Here is a 26,471-nt window from a genome sequence, read left to right as displayed (position 1 = left end):
TGTTTTTAAACATTACTTACATTACATATTACATAAATTTTATAATATTGTTTTAATTTTTAAAACTATTTTTTATAACTTAATTTCTCTTTTTACAATCTTTATATTCAAATAGGGTTCCAAACACTATTTGAATTTATACAAAATAATTTTGATTTATTTTTATACCCTTCACCACACTGTGGTACAGGGTATTATGTCTTTGTGCATATGTTTGTAACAGGCAAAAGGAAACGAGATAGACCCATAGTTCCTTTTGAGAATATGCATAGAATCACTTTCTGAGTCGATTTATGCATGTCCGTCCGTCCGTCCGTCTGTCCGTCTGTTGGTGTTAAATTGTAAACAAAGTACAGGTCGCATTTATAATCCGATTTAGATGAAATTTGGCATAGGTCACTTATTCGGCCCAAGGACGAACCCTATTGAAATTGGGAAAAATCGGTTCAGATTTAGATATAGCTCCCATATATATATTTAACCGATTTAATGTAAACGGTCCCTATATATCTTTCGATTTGCACGAAACTTGGTACAGCCTAATCATTTAGGTCTAGAATGATGTCTGCCAAGTTTCGTGAAAATCGGTCCAGATTTAGATATAGCTCCCATATATAGTTTCGTCCGATTTCATGTAAATGGTGCCCCAAAGTCTTTCGATTTGCACGAAATTTGGTACAGCCTAATCAATTAGGTCTAGAATGATGTCTGCCAAGTTTCGTGAAAATCGGTCCAGATTTAGATATAGCTCCCATATATAGTTTCGTCCGATTTCAGGTAAATGGTGCTCCAAAGTCCCTATATATCTTTCGATTTGCACCAAATTTGGCATGACGTACTGAATTGAGCATAGAATTATGTCTGCCAAGTTTCGAGAAAATCGGTCCAGATTTAGATATAGCTCCCATGTATAGTTTCGTCCGATTTCATGTAAATGGTGCCCCAAAGTCTTTCGATTTGCACGAAATTTGGTACAGCCTAATCAATTAGGTCTAGAATGATGTCTGCCAAGTTTCGTGAAAATCGGTCCAGATTTAGATATAGCTCCCATGTATAGTTTCGTCCGATTTCATGTAAATGGTGCCCCAAAGTCCTTATATATCTTTCGATTTCACGAAATTTGGCATAACGTACTGAATTGAGCCTAGAATGATGTCTGCCAAGTTTCGAGAAAATCGGTCCAGATTTAGATATAGCTCCCATATATAGTTTCGTCCGATTTCATGTAAATGGTGGACCAAAGTCGCTATATATCTTTCGATTTGCACGAAACTTGACAGACATAGCCCAACGGATGACCTATTTATATTTGTTTGAAGTCGATTTACATACTTTATGGATAGATCTAGGTAGATTCACATTTAGATAAATATCACATATTTTATTTCATCCAATTTCATGTTAATAGTCCTGTTTAATATACCCATAGTGGTGAAGGGTATCATATAGTCGGCCCCGTCCGACTTTACTACTTTCCTTACTGGTTATTATTATTTTATTTTCAAAAAATATTCTATTTATTTGTTTCGAAAAAGAAAAATATTATTTATTTCTTTCAAAATAAATTCTAAACTCCCAATTAAAAAAACACACACAAAAGCACAAATGAGCATATGCATAATTATTGACACATTTGAAAAACAAAACTTAAAAAAAATCATTAATTTAAATATTTGTGTATGTGTGTTTGCACATTTAAATTAAAAAAACTTCCGGGTCTCCTTAAATGATTTCCATACACCACAATTCTCACCAAAAAATAAAACCTTACTTTAAAACTCCCCCCCACCCCTTCCTATTTATAGCCGACCATTCCATTTGCCAAATTATTACATATGCTTGCTTCTCAAACTCCAGTGAGGTGGACTCCATGTAACACCTTATAAATCTTAAATAATAATAATAAATGGGCCAATAACTAAGCTATTGTTCCCATCAATCGAAGCAACTAACCTTTTTTCTTGTTGCTGTTGTTGTTTTTATTACAAAAAACTGTTCAATATAATAATCCTCTTATGAATTTTGAGCAATGGTGACAGCATTGAACATAGTCGAAGTTGTATTATTATTATTGAGTATATTCCAAAATTTTCAAAAAGTCGGCGAAATTTTCAATAAACATTTTTGTTTTTATTTTCGTGGTGGTTCACACACAGGCCCATATAGAGAGAGAGCCGATGAAGTTAAAAAAAAATAAAACATTAACAGCCGACATGGCAGTTTAAACACATTTTGTTGTTGTATTGCTTTTTTGTTGTTTATTTTTTTTTCAATTTTTTGTTGGCTTTTGTTTTCGACTTAAAACTTGGTTTAGAGCGACCATTAATCTTTATTTTTGCATATCTTTGTTTTATTTTCAATTTTTATTTTTTTTTTTGGGTTTCAATTTTTTTTTTCTTTTTTGTTAAACTTTCTTATTGGATTCTTTTTTTTTCCAAAAATTCGGCCTTGCGGCTCTTTTTTTTAGTTATTCCGGATCATTAGACACACACCACAAAAGAAATAGCAACACTTTTTTTTTGTAAAGAATTTCTTTAAAAAAATCCGCAGCTTCAATTTTTATGTTTTCCGCAAAACGAAAGAAATTTATTTTGTTGTTGTTATAGCTGAGAAACGCATGCGCACATTTATCCGTCGCCGACGTAACGTCAATAACGAAGCATAAACACGAACTGAAGTTGAAAAACGACAAGCGTAGCATAAAAGCCATGTTCAAATGCGGTATCTACAAAATACATGAGAGAGAGGCCGAATGAGTGAGTGTGAGAAGAGGGCCATTAAACGAGGGAGACGATCATTCGTCCATAGCCCACCAGAACGAACGAAAGAACAACAACAATGACGGCGACCAAACAAACAAACTCTCAGATACAATTGTGGTATAAGTATCTGCAAGTGAGGCGAAGGCACACACACACACAAACAGCCATGCATATGGACAAATGTATCTGATAGAACGAGTTATAGACAGGGATGCCAGATTTTTAATAAAAAAATATTTTTTAGGAGGACCCAAGGCGTGGATTTTTAAAGAATAATTTTCTGAGGAGCTCAACTATAAGGAGTGGATTTTTAAAGAATAATTTTCTGAGGCCTATTCAAGGCGTGGATTTTTAAAGAATAATTTTCTGAGGCCTATTCAAGGCGTGGATTTTTAAAGAATAATTTTCTGAGGCCTATTCAAGAAGTGGATTTTTAAAGAATAATTTTCTGAGCCACCTATTTATAAGGCGTGGATTTTTAAAGAATAATTTTCTGAGCCACCTATTTATAAGGCGTGGATTTTTAAAGAATAATTTTCTGAGCCACCTATTTATAAGGCGTGGATTTTTAAAGAATAATTTTCTGAGCCACCTATTTATAAGGCGTGGATTTTTAAAGAATAATTTTCTGAGCCACCTATTTATAAGGCGTGGATTTTTAAAGAATAATTTTCTGAGCCACCTATTTATAAGGCGTGGATTTTTAAAGAATAATTTTCTGAGGCCTACTCAAGGCGTGGATTTTTAAAGAATAATTTTCTGAGGTTGCACCCAGAAGGCGTGGATTTATAAAGAATAATTTTCTGAGGTAGCACCTATTTATAAGGCGTGGATTTTTAAAGAATAATTTTCTGAGCCACCTATTTATAAGGCGTGGATTTTTAAAGAATAATTTTCTGAGGCACCTACCTATAAGGCGTGGATTTTTAAAGAATAATTTTCTGAGCCACCTATTTATAAGGCGTGGATTTTTAAAGAATAATTTTCTGAGGCACCTACCTATAAGGCGTGGATTTTTAAAGAATAATTTTCTGAGCCACCTATTTATAAGGCGTGGATTTTTAAAGAATAATTTTCTGAGCCACCTATTTATAAGGCGTGGATTTTTAAAGAATAATTTTCTGAGCCACCTATTTATAAGGCGTGGATTTTTAAAGAATAATTTTCTGAGCCACCTATTTATAAGGCGTGGATTTTTAAAGAATAATTTTCTGAGCCACCTATTTATAAGGCGTGGATTTTTAAAGAATAATTTTCTGAGCCACCTATTTATAAGGCGTGGATTTTTAAAGAATAATTTTCTGAGGCACCTACCTATAAGGCGTGGATTTTTAAAGAATAATTTTCTGAGCCACCTATTTATAAGGCGTGGATTTTTAAAGAATAATTTTCTGAGCCACCTATTTATAAGGCGTGGATTTTTAAAGAATAATTTTCTGAGCCACCTATTTATAAGGCGTGGATTTTTAAAGAATAATTTTCTGAGCCACCTATTTATAAGGCGTGGATTTTTAAAGAATAATTTTCTGAGCCACCTATTTATAAGGCGTGGATTTTTAAAGAATAATTTTCTGAGCCACCGTGGATTTTTAAAGAATAATTTTCTGAAGCCTCCCTAAGGCGTGGATTTTTAAAGAATCATTTTCTGAGGTAGCACCCAGAAGGCGTGGATTTTTAAAGAATCATTTTCTGAGGTAGCACCCAGAAGGCGTGGATTTTTAAAGAATAATTTTCTGAGGCCTCCCTAAGGGGTGGATTTTTAAAGAATAATTTTCTGAGGTTGCACCCAGAAGGCGTGGATTTATAAAGAACAATTTTCTGAGGTAGCACCCAGAAGGCGTGGATTTTTAAAGAATCATTTTCTGAGGTAGCACCCAGAAGGCGTAGATTTTTAAAGAATACTATTCCGAAGCACTTATAAGGCCTGCATTTTTAATTAATACTATTCCGAGGTACCCAGAAGGCGTGCATTTTTAAAGAATACTACTCCGAAGCACTTATAAGGCCTGGATTTTTAAATATTATTTTTTTCTGGGGCCTTCTCAAGGCCATAATTCTCTCAGGACACGGATTTTTTTTAAATATATATTTTTTTTAAAAAAATATATTTTTTTCTGAGGCCTTCTCAAGGCCTGAATTTCCTCAGGACACGGACTTTAAAAAAAAATCTGAGTCCTTCTCAAGGTCTGAATTTCCTCAGGACACGGATTTTAAAAAAAATATATTTTTTTTCTGAGGCCTTCTCAAGGCCTGAATTTCCTCAGGATACGGACTTTTAAAAAAATATTCTGAGTCCTTCTCAAGGCCTGAATTTCCTCAGGAAACGGACTTTTAAAAAAATATTCTGAGTCCTTCTCAAGGCCCGAATTTCCTCAGGACACGAATTAAAAAAAATATATTTTTTTCTAAGGCCTTCTCAAAGCCTGAATTTCCTCAGGACACGAATTTAAAAAAAATATATATTTTTTTTCTAAGGCCTTCTCAAAGCCTGAATTTCCTCAGGGCACGGATTTTTAAAAACATATTTTTTCTGAGGCCTACTCAAGACCTGAATTTCCTCAGGACACGAATTTTTTAAAAAATACTTTTTCTGAGGCCTCCACAAGGACAGGATTTTTAAAGAATATTTTTTTGGGAGGCCTCCCCAAGGCCTGAACCTTTAAAGAATATTTTTTCTGAGGCCTTACCAAGGCCCGTATTTCCCCAGGACATGGATTTAAAAAAAATATTTTTTCTGAGATATCCTTAAGGCCTAATTTTTAAAGAATATTTTTGGGAGGCCTCCCCAAGGCCTGGTTTTTTAAACAATATTTTTCTGAGGTCTGTTGATTGGGTTCGGCAGCTCTTCAATCTGGCAACCATCGTCCCTCCGAAGTAAACAATATTTGTATATCTCGCTCTCTGCAACTAAAGTTGTTTACTCCAACCAAGAGTGAGAGGAAGAGTGTGCAAAAGAGAGCCTCTCTCGGGGTGTTATTTGTCTTCTCACCTAGTATGAGAGATCGTCGCATTGGAGCCGAACGTATAAGTAGTGACGTAGTCCATATGATCCGATGTTTATACGTAACAAACTTGTATTGAAGAGGAGGATGGATGGTTGGTTGGTTGGCTGGCTGGCCGGGTAGATCGGTAGGTTGGTGGGTAGCTAGGTAGTTAGTTATCTTCACATACACACGATATATTTGTATGAGGATCGCGCGATGCCTGTTGTGTTTGTTTTGTATTGTTGTTGTCGTTGTTGTTCTGTTTTGTTTTTGTTTGTGGTATCCACAACAACAGAAAAACAGAGTTCGCGTGAGTGTATTTTACATCTCTGCCAAAACTATCGCCAGTCAGTTAAGCAGCTATCCATCCAAACCAACCGATCGGGCAGTTATCCATCACGCCACCGTCTGGATGGCGAACTGCCTGCCAGGCTGTTTGTCTTACTGACTCGACTCGTTCGTCCATATGTCCGTCCGTCCGTCCATTGATCCATACCATCAATTGTGCTTACGTATTTGCTAAGGTCGTTCGTCGTCGGTACGTTCAGCATCACAATTGTTGTTCTTGTTGTTGCTGCTGGTACATCGAGATCGTGTACCCAAGCAACCACTACAGACTGGTGTGCTGCTACTCTACTCGATGACGATCGTACGAACACAAAACGTCATAATGATGATCTGAATGTTAAAAGTGGTTAATGCGGATCGCTTGGTGTTGTTGTTCTTGTTGGAGGCCTCATTGCTGACGACGTTGTAGTTGGTTGGCGGGTTTGCTGGTCGTGGTATCATTATTATGCCTGAGATAGTAGAGCAGCAGAGCGTGTTGACAAAACGTTCGGCTGGGACCGGTTAATGGTGTTCATACGAAATTGGTGAAAATATTCTACAAAAAAAGAAAAAAAAAGAGTTGGAAGCAAAATGGTTTGGCAAAGTATTGTAGGTCAAGTTCGGTCAAAAACATTCTGTACACAGACATACACACAGAGAAAACAGAAATTGAAGCGTAGAGGGAGATTTTTTTAGATAGATAGATGACCTACAGAAGGTCTATCAAAACAATGTTAATAAATCCGAAAAAATATTCTTAAAAAATTCAGGTCTTCAGGAGGTCTTAGCAAAAATATCCTTTAAAAATCAACACCTTATAGGTGCCTCAGAAAATTATTCATTAAAAATCTACGCCTTATAGGTGCCTCAGAAAATTATTCATTAAAAATCCACGCCTTCAGGAGGCCTCCGAAAAAAATATTTTTTTTTTTTAATATCCACGCCTTATAGGTGGCTCAGAAAATGATTCTTTAAAAATCCACGCCATATAGGTGGCTTAGAAAATGATTCTTTAAAAATCCACGCCTTCAGGAGGCCTCCGAAAAAAATATTTTTTTTAATATCCACGCCTTATAGGTGGCTCAGAAAATGATTCTTTAAAAATCCATGCCTTCAGGAGGCCTTTGAAAAAATATTTTTGAAATATCCACGCCTTATAGGTGGCTCAGAAAATGATTCTTTAAAAATCCATGCCTTCAGGAGGCCTTTGAAAAAATATTTTTGAAATATCCACGCCTTATAGGTGGCTCAGAAAATGATTCTTTAAAAATCCACGTCTTTTAGGTGGCTCAGAAAATGATTCTTTAAAAATCCACGCCTTATAGGTGGCTCAGAAAATGATTCTTTAAAAATCCACGCCTTATAGGTGGCTCAGAAAATGATTCTTTAAAAAGCCACGCTTTATAGGTGGCTCAGAAAATTATTCTTTAAAAATCCATACCTTGAGGGCCCTTAGAAAAAATATACTTTAAAAATCCACGCCTTGAGGAGGCCTTAGAAGAAATATTCTTTAAAAAGCCACGCCTATTCGTTAGAAATCCAGGCCCTGATGATTGACTGCAAAATATTCTCTTTCAGCTCCTGGCGCCCAAGTCCTTTTTTTAATTACCCTGCCAATTATCGAAATTAATTACGTTAAACGCTATCGCTTAATTTCCCTTTAATGCATTTGTCCTTGTCTAAATTTTAAGGGTGGCATTGGGCTTTGTTGATATGTCAGCGTAAACATTTGGGCTCTGAAATCTAGCCGAACCCATAAGTAGCCATTAGTTTTTCAAAAATGATATCGAAATTAAAAAAAAAAAAAATTGACCGTGATAAAAAAACATAACACATGCTAAATGCAGCGTGAAAGCGGCTAAATCTAGTATAGCGTGGCGAAAGGAGGGTAAGTGTGTGCGTGCATACGTCCGTCTGTGTAGGGGTGCATTGTTGATGATGACCAGCTGAAAATGTTTACCGACAAGCCCAGCGGTTTGTGGCCTTTGGCCGATGAGGAATAAAACATTTTGACGAGGGAGTAAAACAAGCAGCAGAAATGTAAATACGAGTACCGAATACACGGCAATGCAACAGAGAATGCAACACAAAGACAAATGTGGAGGATATGTGATATATGATGCAGAACATACACATGTACATTTGATATATGACAAACAAATAAATAATATGTAGATGGGGTGAGGAGAAAGAAGCTAAAAGCCGATCGCAACAACATTCGAACAAAAATACTACCCAAAACAAACACCATGAAGAGGGACAAAGGACAAGATGTGTGCATTTGTCAGTTTGATGGGTGTGTGTGAGAGTTCAAACAGAAGTGACAGATACATGCTACATACATAAGTCTTTCTAGAGATTGAAGACCTATGGCTATGTCTTCTGTAGATAGAAGGTTGAATCTCCTCAACGTATTTGAATTTTTTTAAAGGTTTTAAAAATAGGTCATTTCAAGGCGTGGATTTTTAAAGAATACTTTTTGGAGCCTCTATCCAAGGCGTGGATTTTTAAAGAATACTTTTTGGAGTCTCTATCCAAGGCGTGGATATTTAAAGAATACTTTTTGGAGTCTCTATCCTAGGCGTTGATTTTTAAAGAATACTTTTTGGAGTCTCTATCCAAGGCGTGGATTTTTAAAGAATACTTTTTGGAGTCTCTATCCAAGGCGTGGATTTTTAAAGAATACTTTTTGGAGCCTCTATCCAAGGCGTGGATTTTTAAAGAATACTTTTTGGAGTCTCTATCCAAGGCGTGGATTTTTAAAGAATACTTTTTGGAGTCTCTATCCAAGGCGTGGATTTTTAAAGAATACTTTTTGGAGTCTCTATCCAAGGCGTGGATTTTTAAAGAATACTTTTTGGAGTCTCTATCCAAGGCGTGGATTTTTAAAGAATACTTTTTGGAGTCTCTATCCAAGGCGTGGATTTTTAAAGAATACTTTTTGGAGTCTCTATCCAAGGCGTGGATTTTTAAAGAATACTTTTTGGAGTCTCTATCCAAGGCGTGGATTTTTAAAGAATACTTTTTGGAGCCTCTATCCAAGGCGTGGATTTTTAAAGAATACTTTTTGGAGTCTCTATCCAAGGCGTGGATTTTTAAAGAATACTCTTTGGAGCCTCTATCCAAGGCGTGGATTTTTAAAGAATACTTTTTGGAGCCTCTATCCAAGGCGTGGATTTTTAAAGAATACTTTTTGGAGCCTCTATCCAAGGCGTGGATTTTTAAAGAATACTTTTTGGAGTCTCTATCCAAGGCGTGGATTTTTTAAAGAATACTTTTTGGAGTCTCTATCCAAGGCGTGGATTTTTAAAGAATACTTTTTGGAGTCTCTATCCAAGGCGTGGATTTTTAAAGAATACTTTTTGGAGTCTCTATCCAAGGCGTGGATTTTTAAAGAATACTTTTTGGAGTCTCTATCCAAGGCGTGGATTTTTAAAGAATACTTTTTGGAGCCTCTATCCAAGGCGTGGATTTTTAAAGAATACTTTTTGGAGTCTCTATCCAAGGCGTGGATTTTTAAAGAATACTTTTTGGAGTCTCTATCCAAGGCGTGGATTTTTAAAGAATACTTTTTGGAGTCTCTATCCAAGGCGTGGATTTTTAAAGAATACTCTTTGGAGCCTCTATCCAAGGCGTGGATTTTTAAAGAATACTTTTTGGAGTCTCTATCCAAGGCGTGGATTTTTAAAGAATACTTTTTGGAGTCTCTATCCAAGGCGTGGATTTTTAAAGAATACTTTTTGGAGTCTCTATCCAAGGCGTGGATTTTTAAAGAATACTTTTTGGAGTCTCTATCCAAGGCGTGGATTTTTAAAGAATACTTTTTGGAGTCTCTATCCAAGGCGTGGATTTTTAAAGAATACTTTTTGGAGCATCCAGGCGTGGATTTTTAAAGAATACTTTTTGGAATACTTTTTGGAGCTCTATCCAAGGCGTGGATTTTTAAAGAATACTTTTTGGAGCCAAGGCGTGGATTTTTAAAGAATACTTTTTGGAGTCTCTATCCAAGGCGTGGATTTTTAAAGAATACTTTTTGGAGTCTCTATCCAAGGCGTGGATTTTTAAAGAATACTTTTTGGAGTCTCTATCCAAGGCGTGGATTTTTAAAGAATACTTTTTGGAGTCTCTATCCAAGGCGTGGATTTTTAAAGAATACTTTTTGGAGTCTCTATCCAAGGCGTGGATTTTTAAAGAATACTTTTTGGAGACTCTATCCAAGGCGTGGATTTTTAAAGAATACTTTTTGGAGTCTCTATCCAAGGCGTGGATTTTTAAAGAATACTTTTTGGAGCCTCTATCCAAGGCGTGGATTTTTAAAGAATACTTTTTGGAGTCTCTATCCAAGGCGTGAATTTTTAAAGAATACTTTTTGGAAAGAATACTATTTATCCAAGGCGTGGATTTTTAAAGAATACTTTTTTTTAAAGAATACTCTTTTTGGAGTCTCTAAAGGCGTATTTTTAAAGAATACTCTCTTCTCAAGGATCTCTATCCAAGGCGTGGATTTTTAAAGAATATATTTTTGAACATTTTTGGAAGATCTCCTGAAGGCCTCTCCAAAGTCTGCATTTTTAAAGAATATGTTTCAGGAGTTTCTGAGGGCGTGGATTTTTAAAGAAAAATTTGTTTGGATTCTCTAATTAAGGCGTGGATTTTTAAAGAAATACATATTGGATCCGTTCGAACGCCTCCTAAAGCTGTAGTTTTTGAAATAATATTTTTAGAAGCCGTTCGAAGGCCTTCTAAAGTTGGCGAGTTTAAAAATATTTTTAAGTCTTGGATTTAAAAAAAACCTTGTTAGGAAGCCTTTTCCAGGTGTGTATTTATACCCTCCAACATAAGGTTGAGTGTATTTATAGCTTTCACCACACTGTGTTACATGGTATTATGTCTTTGTGCATATGTTTGTAACAGTCAAAAGGAAACGAAATAGACACATGCAGTGAAATTTTGCACATGCATAGAATCACTTTCTAGGATTTTGCATGTATTGCAAATGGTATATATAGGCCCACGTCTGTAGATGTTAAATTGTAAACAAAATACGTGTCGCATTTATGATTTTCGATTTCTTCCACAGAAATGGCTATAATTCTGTGTATTGGGTTCGCATTGAATAACACATATCCGTATCAAAAATTGGAAAAATATTGGTTCAGATTTAGATATAGCTCCCATATATATTTTCGACACGATTTATGGTAAATGGGGCACCAAAGTCCATCTAAAAATTACTATTTGCACGAAATTTGGCTATCAAAAATTAGGTCCAGAATGATGTGTGCCAAGTTTCGTGAAAATCGGTTCAGATTTATATATATTTCACATATATATTTTCGTTCATATTTTTCAATGTAAATGGTTTTCACCAAAGTATTTTGATATCATTCGATTTGCATGAAATTTGGCAGAGAGTACCGAATTAGGTGCAGAAATATGTGTGCTATGTTTCGTGAAAATCGGTTCAGATTTAGAAATAGCTCCCATATATAGATTTGCCCGATTTTAAGTAAATAGTCCACTAAAGTCCCTATATATCATTCGATTTGCATGAAATGTGGCACAGCGTAATGAATAAGGTCTAGAATGATGTGTGCTAAGTTTCGTGAAAATCGGTTCAGATTTAGATATAGCTCCCCCCATATATATTTTCGTCCAATTTAAGGAAAAGTGTGTACCGAAGTTCCTATATATATTTCGATTTGCACGAAATTTGGCATAGCGTACTGAATTAAGTGTAGAATGTTTCCCTGAAATCAGTTCAGATATAGATGTATAAAAAAGACGCGACGTCTTTTAGGATATATATGTAGAATATACCCAAAGTTGTGAAGGGTATCATATAGTCGGCCCACTCGGACTTTACTACTTTCCTTACTGGTCAGGAATATTTTTTTTTAGGCCGTCCCAATGCTTGGATTTTTGTAAAATATTTTTGGAAGGTTATTTCAAGGTCTGAATAGTTTTCAGAAAAGCAAGTCCTGATTTTGTGGATTTTTTAAGAACATTTTTTTTTTGGAAATTCTCAAGGTTTGGTCATTTGTAGAATATTCTTTTGGAAGTTCTCAAGGCGTAATTATTTATAGATTATTATTTTTGGAGTCAAAGCCAACCTCAAAATCCGCTTCTTTACAATATTCTTGGAATATATAGCCATACTCCAGGAAGGTATTTGTGAAACAATTTTTGGAGCCGTACATTTTCAAAGAAATTTTTGGGCCTCTAGCCAAGAAGTAGATTTAAAATTTTTTTGAACCTCTACTCAACTTCAAGATGGGCTCTTGTAGAGAATATTTTTGGAGCCCCGTCCTACATTATGTAGATTTTTAATGGATATTTTTCAGTCATTAGTCAATCTTCTTTTCGTACATTCTTCAAGAGTTTTGGAAGCCCTAACCAACATCCCAGACTTCAAAATCTAAGGAGAATATGTTTATAGAATTTTTGAAGTCCCTAGAAACCCTGCAGGACGTGGATTTAAAATATATTTGTTTTAACCTCTTGCCAACCTCCAAGACGTGGAAGAATATTTTAGACTTCTTGTGAATAAAATCGTTTTTCTCGGAAATTTGTCAATATAATTTCATGTTATTATATAGTCCCCATATAATGGTTCCGCTTAATTTTCAGTATGTTGAATTTTCAAGCCAAGTTTTCCAATTTGAGTGTGTGTAATTTGGTATTGAATTTTCTCAGAGTACAGAAAACTTACTGGCAGATATTTGTCCTCATATGAAGGTCCCAACCGAATTAAGGAATTTTGAATTCCACCCAAATGGTGAGTGTAATTTTTTACTCTTGACCGACTTACTTCCGAAATACACCACATGCCTAAATAATAAATAAATAAAACACCCTATGCTCCATCTGGAGCTAATGATTGTGAAGACAATAAATCAAGCTTGCGGGGTTAAAATAGAACATAAATTTAAAAATAAAATATTTTTTTCGAAATTTCCCTTGACAATTAGAAAAACTATTATTTCAAATTTCCAATCATTTTTCTGGTGGTGACAATTTTTTTATTTATTTATCAATTTTTTAAAGAACCCCAATTATTTTGTAACATTTTCCCATTTACTTCTAAATTTTTAATTGAAATATTTTTCATGAGATCTCAATTAAGCTGTAATTTATCAACGACAACAAATCGATGCACCACGAAGTGACTTCTTTTTTTGTTTTGTACAGCCAACATATTTACCACGAATTGAAAGTGAAGTTCTGATGGCTGGACGATCCTTCTCCTCATCCTATCATAGCAATAATGTTTGTTTATGCTGTTCTTATCGTGGCTGGATAAGACCAAACTATCCATTGTGGCCTTGAGTTAACCTTCCTTTTCAAAACACACACAAAGATACACAAAGATAGAGGGAGAACGAGAGAATACTAATCAAAAAAAATATTAACGAAGTGAAAACAAAAAAACGTCAATTTCTATTTTTCAGAATTCTCAATGATCTCAATCATCTATCACCAGCATGGACAGAGGCATATCTGCAGGTTTTATCAGCCCACATAGTCCCAAAAGTACTTCATAAGACACACACACAGACGCACACACACTCAAAATCACTCACTCACAAGCAATACAACACACCACTCCGCACACTGAATCCCAAAACAAACACAGCAGGAATAAAATAATAATTGGTATGGGATTGGGTATGACAACCAACTCATTGACGACTACACTGAACTGGACGTTCAAGTGATCATTTATCCAGGCTAAGAACAGCTACAACAAAAACAACGACATCAACAACAACTGAGAGAAAAAAAACATGTGTGCCAGTTGTCTGTACCAGTTGCCCCGTAAGTGATAGGAACAAATTAAAGGTTCTTCTCTTTTATGGTCGGGGTATGCTCGTGACACTTTTTTGGGCCTGCATCACATTTGTATTCTGTTGCCTAACCCTGCCCTGCCCTCATAAATACACACATGGGTTATCTATCGTCTTGTTATTTTGGGTAACTGAAATTACGGAGCGGATAACAATCTCCGAAGGATTGTCTTTAAGGCCCTGGAGAAATATATTCCTCTATTCAAGGCGTGGGCTATTTTTACACCTAGAGGTTGACTATGGCCTGGAGCCTATATTCAAGGCGTGGATTTTTAAAGAATAAAAGAGCCTTCTGGAGCCTCTATTCAAAATCGGTGGATTTTTGAAAGAATATTCTGGAGCCTCTATTCAAGGCGTGGATTTTTAAAGAATATTCTGGAGCCTCTATTCAAGGCGTGGATTTTTAAAGAATATTCTGGAACCTCTATTCAAGGCGTGGATTTTTAAAGAATATTCTGGAGCCTCTATTCAAGGCGTGGATTTTTAAAGAATATTCTGGAGCCTCTATTCAAGGCGTGGATTTTTAAAGAATATTCTGGAGCCTCTATTCAAGGCGTGGATTTTTAAAGAATATTCTGGAGCCTCTATTCAAGGCGTGGATTTTTAAAGAATATTCTGGAGCCTCTATTCAAGGCGTGGATTTTTAAAGTATATTCTGGAGCCTCAAGGCGTGGATTTTTAAAGAATATTCTGGAGCCTCTATTCAAGGCGTGGATTTTTAAAGAATATTCTGGAGCCTCTATTCAAGGCGTGGATTTTTAAGGCCTGGATTTTAAAGAGCCTCTATTCAAGGCGTGGATTTTTAAAGAATATTCTGGATATTCTGGAGCCTCTATTCAAGGCGTGGATTTTTAAAGAATATTCTGGAGCCTCTATTCAAGGCGACTTTTTATACCGTCCATTTTTAAGTGGACATTGCGAGAACTATATACTAAAGCTATGTCAAAGCATAGACTCATAGCGAACATTAAGATAGACGGACATTTAATTGATTAAACCTCTTGAAATCAATTAAATGTCCGTTTATCTTCGACTTCGAGGATATAAAAAATTATAGAAAATATTAATTTTTTATTGAAAAAAAAACGTTTATTAATCATTACATCCTGAACTATAATTTTTATTAGTCTTCTTAATTTTTCATTAACTCATCTTCTAAACTTCGTACGATACTCAAGTAAATCAAATTGTGTTTTTTCCAATTTTTTCTATTGCCCACACAGAATCCCTAATGTTGCAGCTAGCCCATCCTGCCGAGGTGTGAAATATGAGCAAATTATTTACGAAACGCCTTCTACTTCTACGAACAATCACACAAATCACATTCGAAAGTACTTTTACAAGAAATACAAAAAAAAAAAAAAAAAAAAAACACAACAAGGACTCTACGTCTTTGTGTGTGATATGCAACACATTATCCCAACAATGAATGGAAGAGGATAACGACAACAATTGAAAATCAGGGTAGCTGGCACGTGGTTTACATGACAACAAGATGAAGAAGAAAAACCACTGGTCCAGTTACCCATCAACCTCAATGGTTGTAAATTTTGAAGTGTGTGGGATGTTCGACGGATCGTTCGTGTGTGTATGTGTGCGTGCGTGTGGGTCATTTCATATTCAGGGACACAGCTGGTGTTCCTTTTATTTTTGTTTTCCATTTTCTGCTGGCTTTCTTTTGAAAGGAAATTTTTACAACAACAAAACTGAAAAAACACAAAGGGAATTACAGATAAATATTGAATGACGATTGTTGAAGAAGTGAAGATGCTGATTCTTGGTACTATTAATTATCTGTTTTGGGGTCTGAAATGAGAAACAAAAAATTACCAAAAACAAAAAACACTTAAATACACACAAATGACAACAAATACAGAAACTAATACAGTGGTCGGCATAGTTATACTGACAAATGGATTTTGAGTTTGACCGGACCAACTTTTTATAACCTCTATCAAGAGGTGAATATTTAATATAAACCGATCGGAATTTTTATATGGAGGCTATACCATGACTAAATTGTTGCCAGAAGAAACCCGAATACCAAACTACAGACAACCAAGGCCTTGAACATACCGAACATTAGACCTCGTATGAGGGCTATGTAGAAACATGAACTTATATTGACAAAATATCCCTTAAGATCTGATTTACCCACGAAGATTCTGGAATGATTCTGGAAGTTGGAGGTATTTTTTATTCTATAGGATAGATAGGTATTCCTCTTCCTGTGGAAGAGCTGCAGGTAGTCTTCTTCCGTTGAAAGGCTTCAGAAACTATTTTCCATTAAATTTTCTATGAAGGTGCAAGTTTTAATGTAGCTCCCATATAAAGGTATCCGATGCATGTTAGGTATTTTACAATTTTTTTTACAAATTATTAGGCGGATTTTCGCCCTCAGGTGTCTCCAATTTGGCATTTCGGATTTTTTTGATAGATATTTCGATATAGCTCCATATTAAGGTCTCCTTTATTTTCGGTATTTTTGTAGGTTTTAGGTTTCTCTCCACGGCGTACCCTATTAAAATTCTGCTCAGTTTATATATATGTATATATAAGTCCCATATATATTTTCCGATTTCATCTATATGATGCATCAAATGCCAAACGTTTCTTCTACGACGTAAATTAGTGCTGGTAAATTTTTTATACCCTTCACCCTCCTTATATATCTTTCGATTTCCACGAAATTTGGTACAGCGTACTGAATTAGATCTACAATAATGTGTGTTAAGTTTCTTGAAAATCGGTCCAGATTTAGATATAGTTCCCATATATATTTTCGTCCGATTTAATGTATATATATTTTATGTATATATATTTCGATTTGCAAGAAATTAGGCACAGCGTAATGAATAAGGACTAGAATGATGTGTGTTAAATTTCGTGAAAATCGGTTCCGATTTAGATATAGCTCCCATATATACATCTTCGTCCGATTTAATGTAATTGGTGTATCAAAGACCCTATATATCTTTCGATTTCCACGAAATTTGGTACAGCGTAATGAATAAGGTCTAGAATGATGTGTGTTAAGTTTCGTGAAAATCGGTTCAGATTTAGATATAGTTCCCATATATACATCTTCGTCCGATTTAAGGTAAATTGAGTACCAAAGTCCCTATATATCTTTCGATTTGCACGAAATTTGGCACAGCGTAATAAATAAGGTATAGAATGATGTGTGTTAAGTTTCGTGAAAATCGGTTCAGATTTAGATATAGTTCCCATATATATTTTCTTCCGATATTATGTAAATTGTGTGTCCGTTTGCCACACAATTTTGTACAATGAACTGTAGTTAATCTCTGGCATGTCTCATTGAAATCGGTTCAGATTTTGATATAGCTTCTACATATATATTTTCGTCCGATTTTACCCCAAATTTTGCACAATGTACTGATGTTAGTATAACCTAGAGGTGGGATATAAATGCTTCAACAAGGTGGGTCCAACCGGCACAAAATATTGCACTACGTACTGAAGTTACTACAACATAAGAAGCAACCCTATATCTGACCAAATGAAAAATTTAGTATAGGTGGCAGAATGACATGTTTATGGATTCAGTTTCATGTTAATGGTCCTTCAAAAATTCGATGTCTGTTCGACGTTTAAATCCGTTTCTAAGGACCTTCAATATTTTTTTTTAATACCGGGTTCAAAGAACACTTAAATTTTGTGATAGGCTTTTGATAGGTCCTTACAAAATATTTCTTTAAAAATCCACGCCTTATAAAAGGTCCTTACAAAATATTTCTTTAAAAATCCACGCCTTATAAAAGGTCCTTACAAAATATTTCTTTAAAAATCCACGCCTTATAAAAGATCTTTAAAAATATTTCTTCCAAAATCCGCGCCTTATAAAAGGTCCTTAAAATATTTCTTTAAAAATCCACGCCTTATAAAAGGTCCTTACAAAATATTTCTTTAAAAATCCACGCCTTATAAAAGGTCCTTACAAAATATTTCTTTAAAAATCCACGCCTTATAAAAGGTCCTTACAAAATATTTCTTTAAAAATCCACGCCTTATAAAAGGTCCTTACAAAATATTTCTTTAAAAATCCACGCCTTATAAAAGGTCCTTACAAAATATTTCTTTAAAAATCCACGCCTTATAAAAGATCTTTAAAAATATTTCTTCCAAAATCGGCTCCTTATAAAAGGTCCTTAAAATATTTCTTTAAAAATCCAAGCCTTATAAAATTTCCTTACAAATAATGAAATCTTGCCAATTTCTCAAATGAAATCTTGCCGACCACTGTACCTTTCCTTCCAACCGTACATCAAACAAATATTTATTGACAATTTAGTGTGACACAATATGGGATAATGTACAAGAGGACAACAACAAAAAGAACAACAACAGCAACAACAAACAATGATGATAAAGTCAGAAGCGTCTTTAAGGGCTACACCTTTATACGACTGCTGCTGCTGGTGATTGAGTCCAACTCAGGTAGCCAACCCTGCCGGTTTGTTTGGCCGCTGTTGTTCGATCTTCAATCAGCCTATCAGCCTTTTGTCTTTCTCTCCCTCACACACCGAGTTTTCAAAACGACAATATCTTAAGACCATAAAACAGTGGCTTTACATTTTTAATGTGTCTACCGCTGTTGTATGCCACTTTGTCTTCTTCTTCATCTTTCTAGGCTGGGTTTTTTATTTGTTTTCATTTCAATTCAATTCGATTTTTTTAATTTATGGTTTATTGCTGACATGTCCCCACCAAAGATGACAATTTCCTTTATTATCGATGAGTGTAAATGTAGGGGTATTTGTTTTCATGTGTGTCTCTGTGTGTGTGTGTAAATGTCGTTTGTATTTGTTGTTTTTCTTTTTGAGAAATTTATGACTGATCCGCTAAATATTGTTTTTTTTTTATTTCGTTCCAAACCAATTGATCGAACATTTAAGTCAGTGTCAGGGTGTTCTCAATGCCAGAACTTCTGGTGGGTCCTCCACAACTTGTCTCCGGGTGTTTATGGGTATTGGTATTTGCATTTGTTGTTTCTTTTATTTCAAAATTTAATTCATTCATTTATGACTCGAAGTGTTATAAATCATGGTATTTGAGGGGCAATTATTACTCTTGTTGTATTTTCTTTTCAAATCGATGGAAATTTGAATTCAATTTTCTTTCTTAGGCGGGCCCATTGTCAGATTTTTATATTCCACAAAAAAAAGGAAAACATTCTTCTTTTATGACCACTTTACACCATATCAAAACTGACCATAAGTTCTGAAGAAAGTGTGACAGAGAGAGAGGTGGGGAGAGGAATACACCGAGGTGTTAAATTACTTAGTCGGATTATGACAGGTTTTGAAAATTGTTTTAGCACTTCAGTTTTTGGATTTATTGGGTGATCAATCACAAAACAAAGTGCCACACGAGTCCGTCCACTGGCGTCCAACGTCCACGAGGTGTCAAATCCAATCGAAGTTGTAATAAAAATCGCCAAGAAAATCAATTTTTTCCTTTTTTTTTTTTGAATTTTATTCGTTAGTAATTTGATCGTATTTTTACGGTTAGATAACTGGCCTTTGATTTATAATCGTACGAAGTCACGTAACTGTAGTTTAGAAACTGACCACCAAGGTGTTCCTAAGCAGGGGTTTGATAATAGATTCTCTTTAAGCTATCAAATATGGATAATATATCCAGGCTTAATGCTGTCGCATGTGTAAAATTGTTTGCATTTGAAACGTGAGCTAAGGCTTTGATATGTCTCTATTGTAAATATAAGACATCATAAACAGTATTTGTCATAAAACAGAACGGGTCATAAATGGCGCTACTAAAAATAAATCTATATGATTTGTTGGTTAGACTTGGGTAAATATTTGAGTTCTGTCATTCCGAACATACTCCATGATGTAGACATTAAAAAATATCTAAGATAGATCACGGCTTCCAGGAGAAAATGAAATACTACTGACAGTCGGGTTGGGTAAGGATTACAATTACCGGTGACAGTTGAAAAATAAGTCTGAAATCCTAAAAATACCGAAAAATGTGGGGTACATTTATGTGGGGCCTACCCGGAAACATGGGTCAATATTGATTTTTTCTATGATTATCTGCTCAAGGAGATTCCAAGATATTAAATTGGAATCAATTCTTTTGAAAACGTGCTAAAAAGTCTTCAAAATATCGAGTATTGGGGGGTATATGGACTACCTTAAATTAAAATGGACTACACATCTCCTCTAAAATGATTTCGGTTGTGTATTAAACAAAATCTGAACCGAAATCGACAAAACTTTATACACGTCAATCTGATAAAATGTTCAAAATTTCGGGATATAGACATCGAATTAGCATGTGTGTATTAATGATGTATTGGTCGGACATAGGTATAGGTTTTTCAGGTAGGTTTCCGATAAGTAGGCCTACATAAGGTAATAAGGGGCAGGAATTACATTTTTTTTTGGGTGGGGAGCGAGTTTTGGGTTGTACTAGATGGATTGCTCCAATAGATCCCATATTCGTATTTACAGTAGTTCTTGTAAAAATCAAATCGGATACAACTTTTCCATTACAGTGTAATTAGTCTTTCCTCAAAATGTTGACATCTGAACATTAACAAGTAATACCAGTAAGGAAAGTAGTAAAGTCGGACTGGGCGGTCTATATGATACCCTTCACCACATTGGGTATATTATACATATCGCTTATTTGCTGCAATACAGGCATAATTATAAAAATAACGATTTTGCAGAAAATGCGTTTTAAATTTTCAATTTACAGTGTCTCAATCCGAGTGTGTAAGAGATATTAATATACATTTTTCACAAGAGATATTAATATACATTTTATTATAGCGAACAATCGTGCATCATTAACTCGAAAATCGCGTTTTTTAGTTCTCCCTGTCTTGCAGCAAATGAGCGATATGTATCCTAACAATTTCATGTCAGTGTTCCCTCGAAGGAACATACTTATGCCTTTCTGCAACCTATGCTAATTTCAATCGGGCAGATTGAGAGCCGTTTGCGTACAATGGGACAAATTTATGGAAATCGCTTTATAGCAAACTTGATACACGCTTTTCAGTACGTCGCGCTTCAATATATATATGGTACGTTGTGCAAAATTTCGTGTCAATCGGACAAACATTAGGAGTTTTTTTGACCATTTACCGAAAGTCGGACGGAAATATATATGTGGGGCATATATCTAAAACTGAACCGATATTCTCGAAACTTAACACACATCATTCTACACTCAATTCAGTACGTTAGAGCTAATTTCGTGCAAATCGAAAGATATATAGGGACTTTGGTGCCCCATTTACCTTAAATCGGAAGAAAATATATATAGGAGCTATATCTTAATCTGAACCTATTTTCTCGAAACTTGACACACAACATTCTAGACTTAGTTCAGTTCGCCATGCCAAGTTTTGTTGAAATCGAAATATATATAGGGGCTTTTGTACACCATTTACAAAAATTGGGCGAAAATATATATAGGAGCTATATCTAAATCTGATCCGATTTTCACGAATCCTAACACAAATCTTTCAAGACTTAATTCAGTTCGCCATGCCAAATTTCGTGCAAATCGAAAGATATATAAAATCAGACGAAAATATATATGGGAGCTATATCTAAATCCGAACCGATTTTTACGAAACTTAACACAAACCATTCTGCACTTAATTCATTACGCTATGCCAAATTTTGTGCAAATCGGAAGATATATATGGACTTTGATGCACCATTCACATAAAATCGAACGAAACTATATATGGGAGCTATATCTAAATCTGATCCGATTTTCGTGAAACTATGTACACATCACTCTAGACTTAATTCCGAACGCTGTGTCAAATTTCGTGCAAATCGAAAGATATTTAGGGACTTTGGTACACCATTTACGTAAAATCGGACGGAAATATATATGGGAGATATATCTAAATCTGAACCGATTTTTCCAAATTTCAATAGGGTTCGTCCTTGGGCCAAATAATTGAGCCCACATTTCATCCAAATCGAATCAAAAATGCGACCTGTACTTTGTTTACAATTTAACATGGACAGACAGACAGTGATTAAAAAGTGATTCTATGCATATTCTCAAAAGGAACCATGTGTCTATCTCGTTACCTTTTGCATATGCACTCTGTACCACAGTGTGGTGAAGGGCATAAAAATAGCATTTTGAAAAAAATCGGTTAGGATCTTTTTCTTTTAAGGGAACCCCCCCCCATTCTCGATTTTTTATTTTTAAGATTTTAAATGGGCTGGTAAATGAATACCAATGCTTGTTAAGGTTTGTAACTTCGCACATATATATTTGAAGATTTAAAAAAGAAGAAAAATAATTTACAAAAAATTTTTGTTTGAGATTTTTACTTGAAATTTTGCAGGGACATTCTTGAATTAGTGTAGATTGGAATTAAGTCAACAAAAATTTTGACCCCGAGAATGGGGGGGGGGGGGTCCCCTTAAGTAGGTGGTACGGCTATGTGAAAACATATAACTATTTTTTTTTTTTGTGAAAAAAATGTATAGGATGCTAAATTACAGTCACTTTGGTTGGTAAGTATACCAAGGACCAACAAAATACCAATAATGGGCGGGACATTTATATGGCGATTTCGAATCGTCGTAATAAGCGATTTGGACTGTCTACGTTTTCCCAAGGTCTCTCATTGAAATAACCTCTTTAGGAGCCCTTGTTAGAGGTACTCAGATTCTTTTTATCACTTAGGCCATTTTGATTGACATTTGACATGTTCGGATATTTTATCTTAAAATGGTGTTGACAAGGTATTTAGGATATCGCAGTCCCTCTATCAAAATCTCTCTGGAAAAAAAACAATTTTTGTTAACTTTGATAAGTTATTTTTTTTGAAAATATTGTGGCTGTTTACATTCGGCTTATATTTCAAGTGAAAATTTCACACGAATGTCCGATAAGAGAACCGATTCTCAAAAATGTGTGAAATGTAAACAAGAGCTAGGGAGAGGGCTGTGTGGCTGTGGCGGTGACGATTATGATGGTGGTGGTGATGTTGCAAACACATGGAGGGACTTCCGTTTTCATTTGAATTTCTCTGCCTTCATAGTTCTTGGGATGAATGGCTGTTAAGAGCTGCAAAAGAAAAACAATGTTGAAAATTAAACAAAAACCCCTACGGAGTATCGGAAAATTCGACAATTTTCAAAGGAATTTTTCTACCACTCTCAAATAAACAATGGTAACACATTCATAAATATGTTGATGTTTATTGGGTTTTATTTTATTTTCGTATTCATTGATAAAAATTGGTCATAGTTGCCGAAAAAACAAATATCAATGACAAGTGTAGAATATTTTTTTTAAGTAGCCCATTGTGTGATTTCAAAACGATTATCAATAATCGTTTATGTTATTCGATTTTATGGCTATTTGAGAAAAATATTTGAAATATGCATAATATATTTTTTATTGAAATCATGTTGAACTATTGAACTCTAGATTTGAAAATTTACATTTCATGACTTGAGAGAACTTGAAAATTGTATGTTCCCTCATTTTGCTGTGGTTAGAAGCCTCGTTATGCATCCAACTCTCATACTCATTATTGTTGCAGCATCGTATTTATTTACTTAATTGCATATAATTTTAGTAAAATTTATAGTTCCTCAAAAATACATACACATATATTTAATTCATTTTAATTGTTAATGAAAACAAACATTCGAAGCTTAGCTGCGATGATGATGATGCGGTCATTTGAATGGAATTTCAATTCATCGTGCATTTTGTTTTAGTTGCAGCTTCAGTTTTATTTACGATAATCATGGTTTCCATTTTTTCGATATTTTTTCTTTTTTCTTATGTTTTGTTTGTTTATTAGTTTATAATCATATTTTATACCCTACACAACTATGTTGTCAGCTTTGTGCAGCCCCAAAAGTTTGTAACGCCGCGAAATATTGGTCCTAGACCCACCTTTAAGTATACCGATCGTCATATCTCGACTAGCTGAGTCGATCTAGACATGTGTGTCCGTCCGTCTGTCCATTATAATTTGTAAACACGATACAGGCCACAGTTATGGACCAATCTTCAAGAAATTTTGCATGTAGGATGGGTTCTGGCCAATGAAGACCCCTATTGTTCTTGGAAAAGGTCGGTTAATATTTAGGGGATGAAATGGACCAAAAGCTTTATTTTTGTCGGTTTTTCTGGTCGCTCCAGAGGCCGCAATTATGGCCCAAACATCGGAGAAGGGGATCGGTACAAAGAATTGCATGCCTGTTTTGATAAAGATCGGTCAATATTTAGCGGGTCAAATGGACCCTAACTTTTGTGTGAAAAATGACAAAATTTGTATTCTATAGCGTATATATTTACCACTGAAAGACATAGACCCGAGAAGTTGACAGTATATCCAAGAGGAGTGGTTGACCTTTAAATTAATACCAATTATATTGTTGTATGTGCTCGGATGTGGGAGTTACACCTAAATATTTACAGGTATCTCCGTATTCGTATATTATTTAGTAACCCATTATCATTCTAGAGAGCGGAACTATAGCGCTGAAATGTTCCATAAGGTTACAGTTATGATCAAGGACAACGCCTATAATTTTCGGTGATGATCAGATAATAATTTTGGAATGAAGTGGGGCGAAAACTTAATTTTGTGTGTTATTTTCGAGTCGATCTATAGACCACAAATGAAACCCGAACCCACGGTGAAGGGAATCTGGACAATAGCTGTACTGAAAACACTGACATATTTTCGAGGATGCAAATATCACGACTTATTGCCGTGGCTCGGAATAAACATCCGCAGAAAATTTGAGTTCCGTGGAAGTTGTGTAGGGTATCGTATGGTCGGCCCCGTCCGACTATACTGCTCCGCTCACTAGTTATTATTAGAAATAATAATTACGTAATTTCATGCCATGTGAATCAATAAAGAAGGGGGTTCTTTAAGAAAAAAATCACCACATAAATATTGAATTCTAGAACCAAATATTGAACAATTTTTCAAAGCTGGGATTCTTTTTTCGGAATGCTGATAACAATTATTTCAGCTGGTACTGCTGTTTCGCTTTATACATATTTCACTTTTTTGTTTTTTTCTTAATTAGAGTTTTTGTTGTTTTGTTGTTGTTGTTTTTTTTTTTGTTCCAACTTCATTTTGAAAATAAGAATTTAATGATCAAAACATTTAATCTCTAGGGTCGATTTAAACTCCAACTCATAAATCGTTAAAAAATAAAGTAAAAAAAATTCAAAAATATATGTTCAATAAAATTTGTATTTTAATAGTTTAGGAAATTATTGAAAATTATCAGTTTTAGAATTAAATTTCAATATTAATTAGTTTTTATTTTTTTTCGGGTAGCATAGTTATATTAAATTACACAGCTATTTATTTTATAGATTAAGTTCAGAGGGGGATGAGAGCAGGACAAATGTCACAACCAGGGTGTGAGGGAATTACGTATATGTTTCTGTGTGCAATAATTTTGAATGTATATTCGGTTCTGGGTCCAAAGCAGATACATATTGCTGTTGGTAATGATCGCTTAATATTTAGAGGCCCAAAAACAACGTTTTTGAACCATAACATTCCAATATCATGAAATTATACATGGGAAAGAATAAACATGCTTCTCTAGATGAAGATCGGTCTATACTTAGAGTACCGAATGAGCCCAGAGGTTTTGTAAATTTGCATACTAATGAATAAATATTTATCTCAACAAATTGACGCACATCATTTCAGGTTCAATACAGTTCGCTATGCCAAATTTCTTGTCAATTGGTCTTGCTTAGTGTCTTTGACAATACACTGAAAATCGACACTAAAATATATATTTCAAAAAATCACAAAATACGTCGTTCTAAGCTCGATTCGGTGTGCTGTTCGTGTGAGTCGGACAAATGGTGAGTCTTTGAAGCACCATCGGGGAATCGGATAAACATATATATGTGAGATATATGTAACCGACTTAGACCAATTTAGGTAGGGTTCGGAAAATAAATGCTACCATGCATAAATCTACTGAGAAAGTTGTTCATGTGTATTATGCTAAGTAAGCGTCGGTCCATATACTTTCTTTTGAATGTTGTAGACATATTGCACCAAGACATAATATCCTGTACCTTCCATCATGAGGTGGAGAATGTATATTAAATTTGTCTTCTGTTTTATATTGTCACTGGTTATAGTAAATGCATCGACATACGCTCCACATAAACGCGTCAGTTGCTATAAACTCGCTCATTTCCTGCAAGACCGGCATAAATTATAAAAACTTAAAACGCATTTTCTCCATTTTTATACCCTTCTCCATAATGTGATGCAGGGTATTATGTCCTTGTGCATATGTTTGTAACGATCAAAAGGAAACGAGATAGACACATGGTTCCTTTTGAGAATATGCATAGAATCACTTCTAAGTTGATTTATGCATGTCCGTCCGTCTGTCTGTCCATGTTAAATTGTTAAGTTAAGTACAGATCAGAATTAGGTGAAATTTTGCACAGGTCACTTAATTGACCCAAGGACGAACCCTATTGAAATTGGGAAAAAT

General features: G+C 34.9%; 1 protein-coding gene across 1 annotated transcript in view; it reads right to left on the bottom strand.

Moving 5' to 3' along the window:
• The window catches only part of LOC133326671 (semaphorin-5A), a 101,336-nt gene that overhangs the window by 49,347 nt on the left and 25,518 nt on the right, over positions 1 to 26,471 (bottom strand). The window contains exon 2 of the mRNA XM_061535293.1: positions 13,657 to 13,814. Within this exon, the coding sequence (XP_061391277.1) occupies positions 13,657 to 13,814 (158 nt within the window). The remainder of the gene's footprint in view (positions 1 to 13,656; positions 13,815 to 26,471) is intronic.

Source organism: Musca vetustissima, unplaced genomic scaffold (assembly GCF_032173495.1).
Source record: "Musca vetustissima isolate MV318-11 ecotype Yass unplaced genomic scaffold, APGP_CSIRO_Mvet_v1 utg4525, whole genome shotgun sequence".
NCBI lineage: Eukaryota > Metazoa > Arthropoda > Insecta > Diptera > Muscidae > Musca > Musca vetustissima.
Note: the sequence above shows the minus strand (reverse complement) of the source record. Positions and strands in the feature narration are given on the sequence as shown.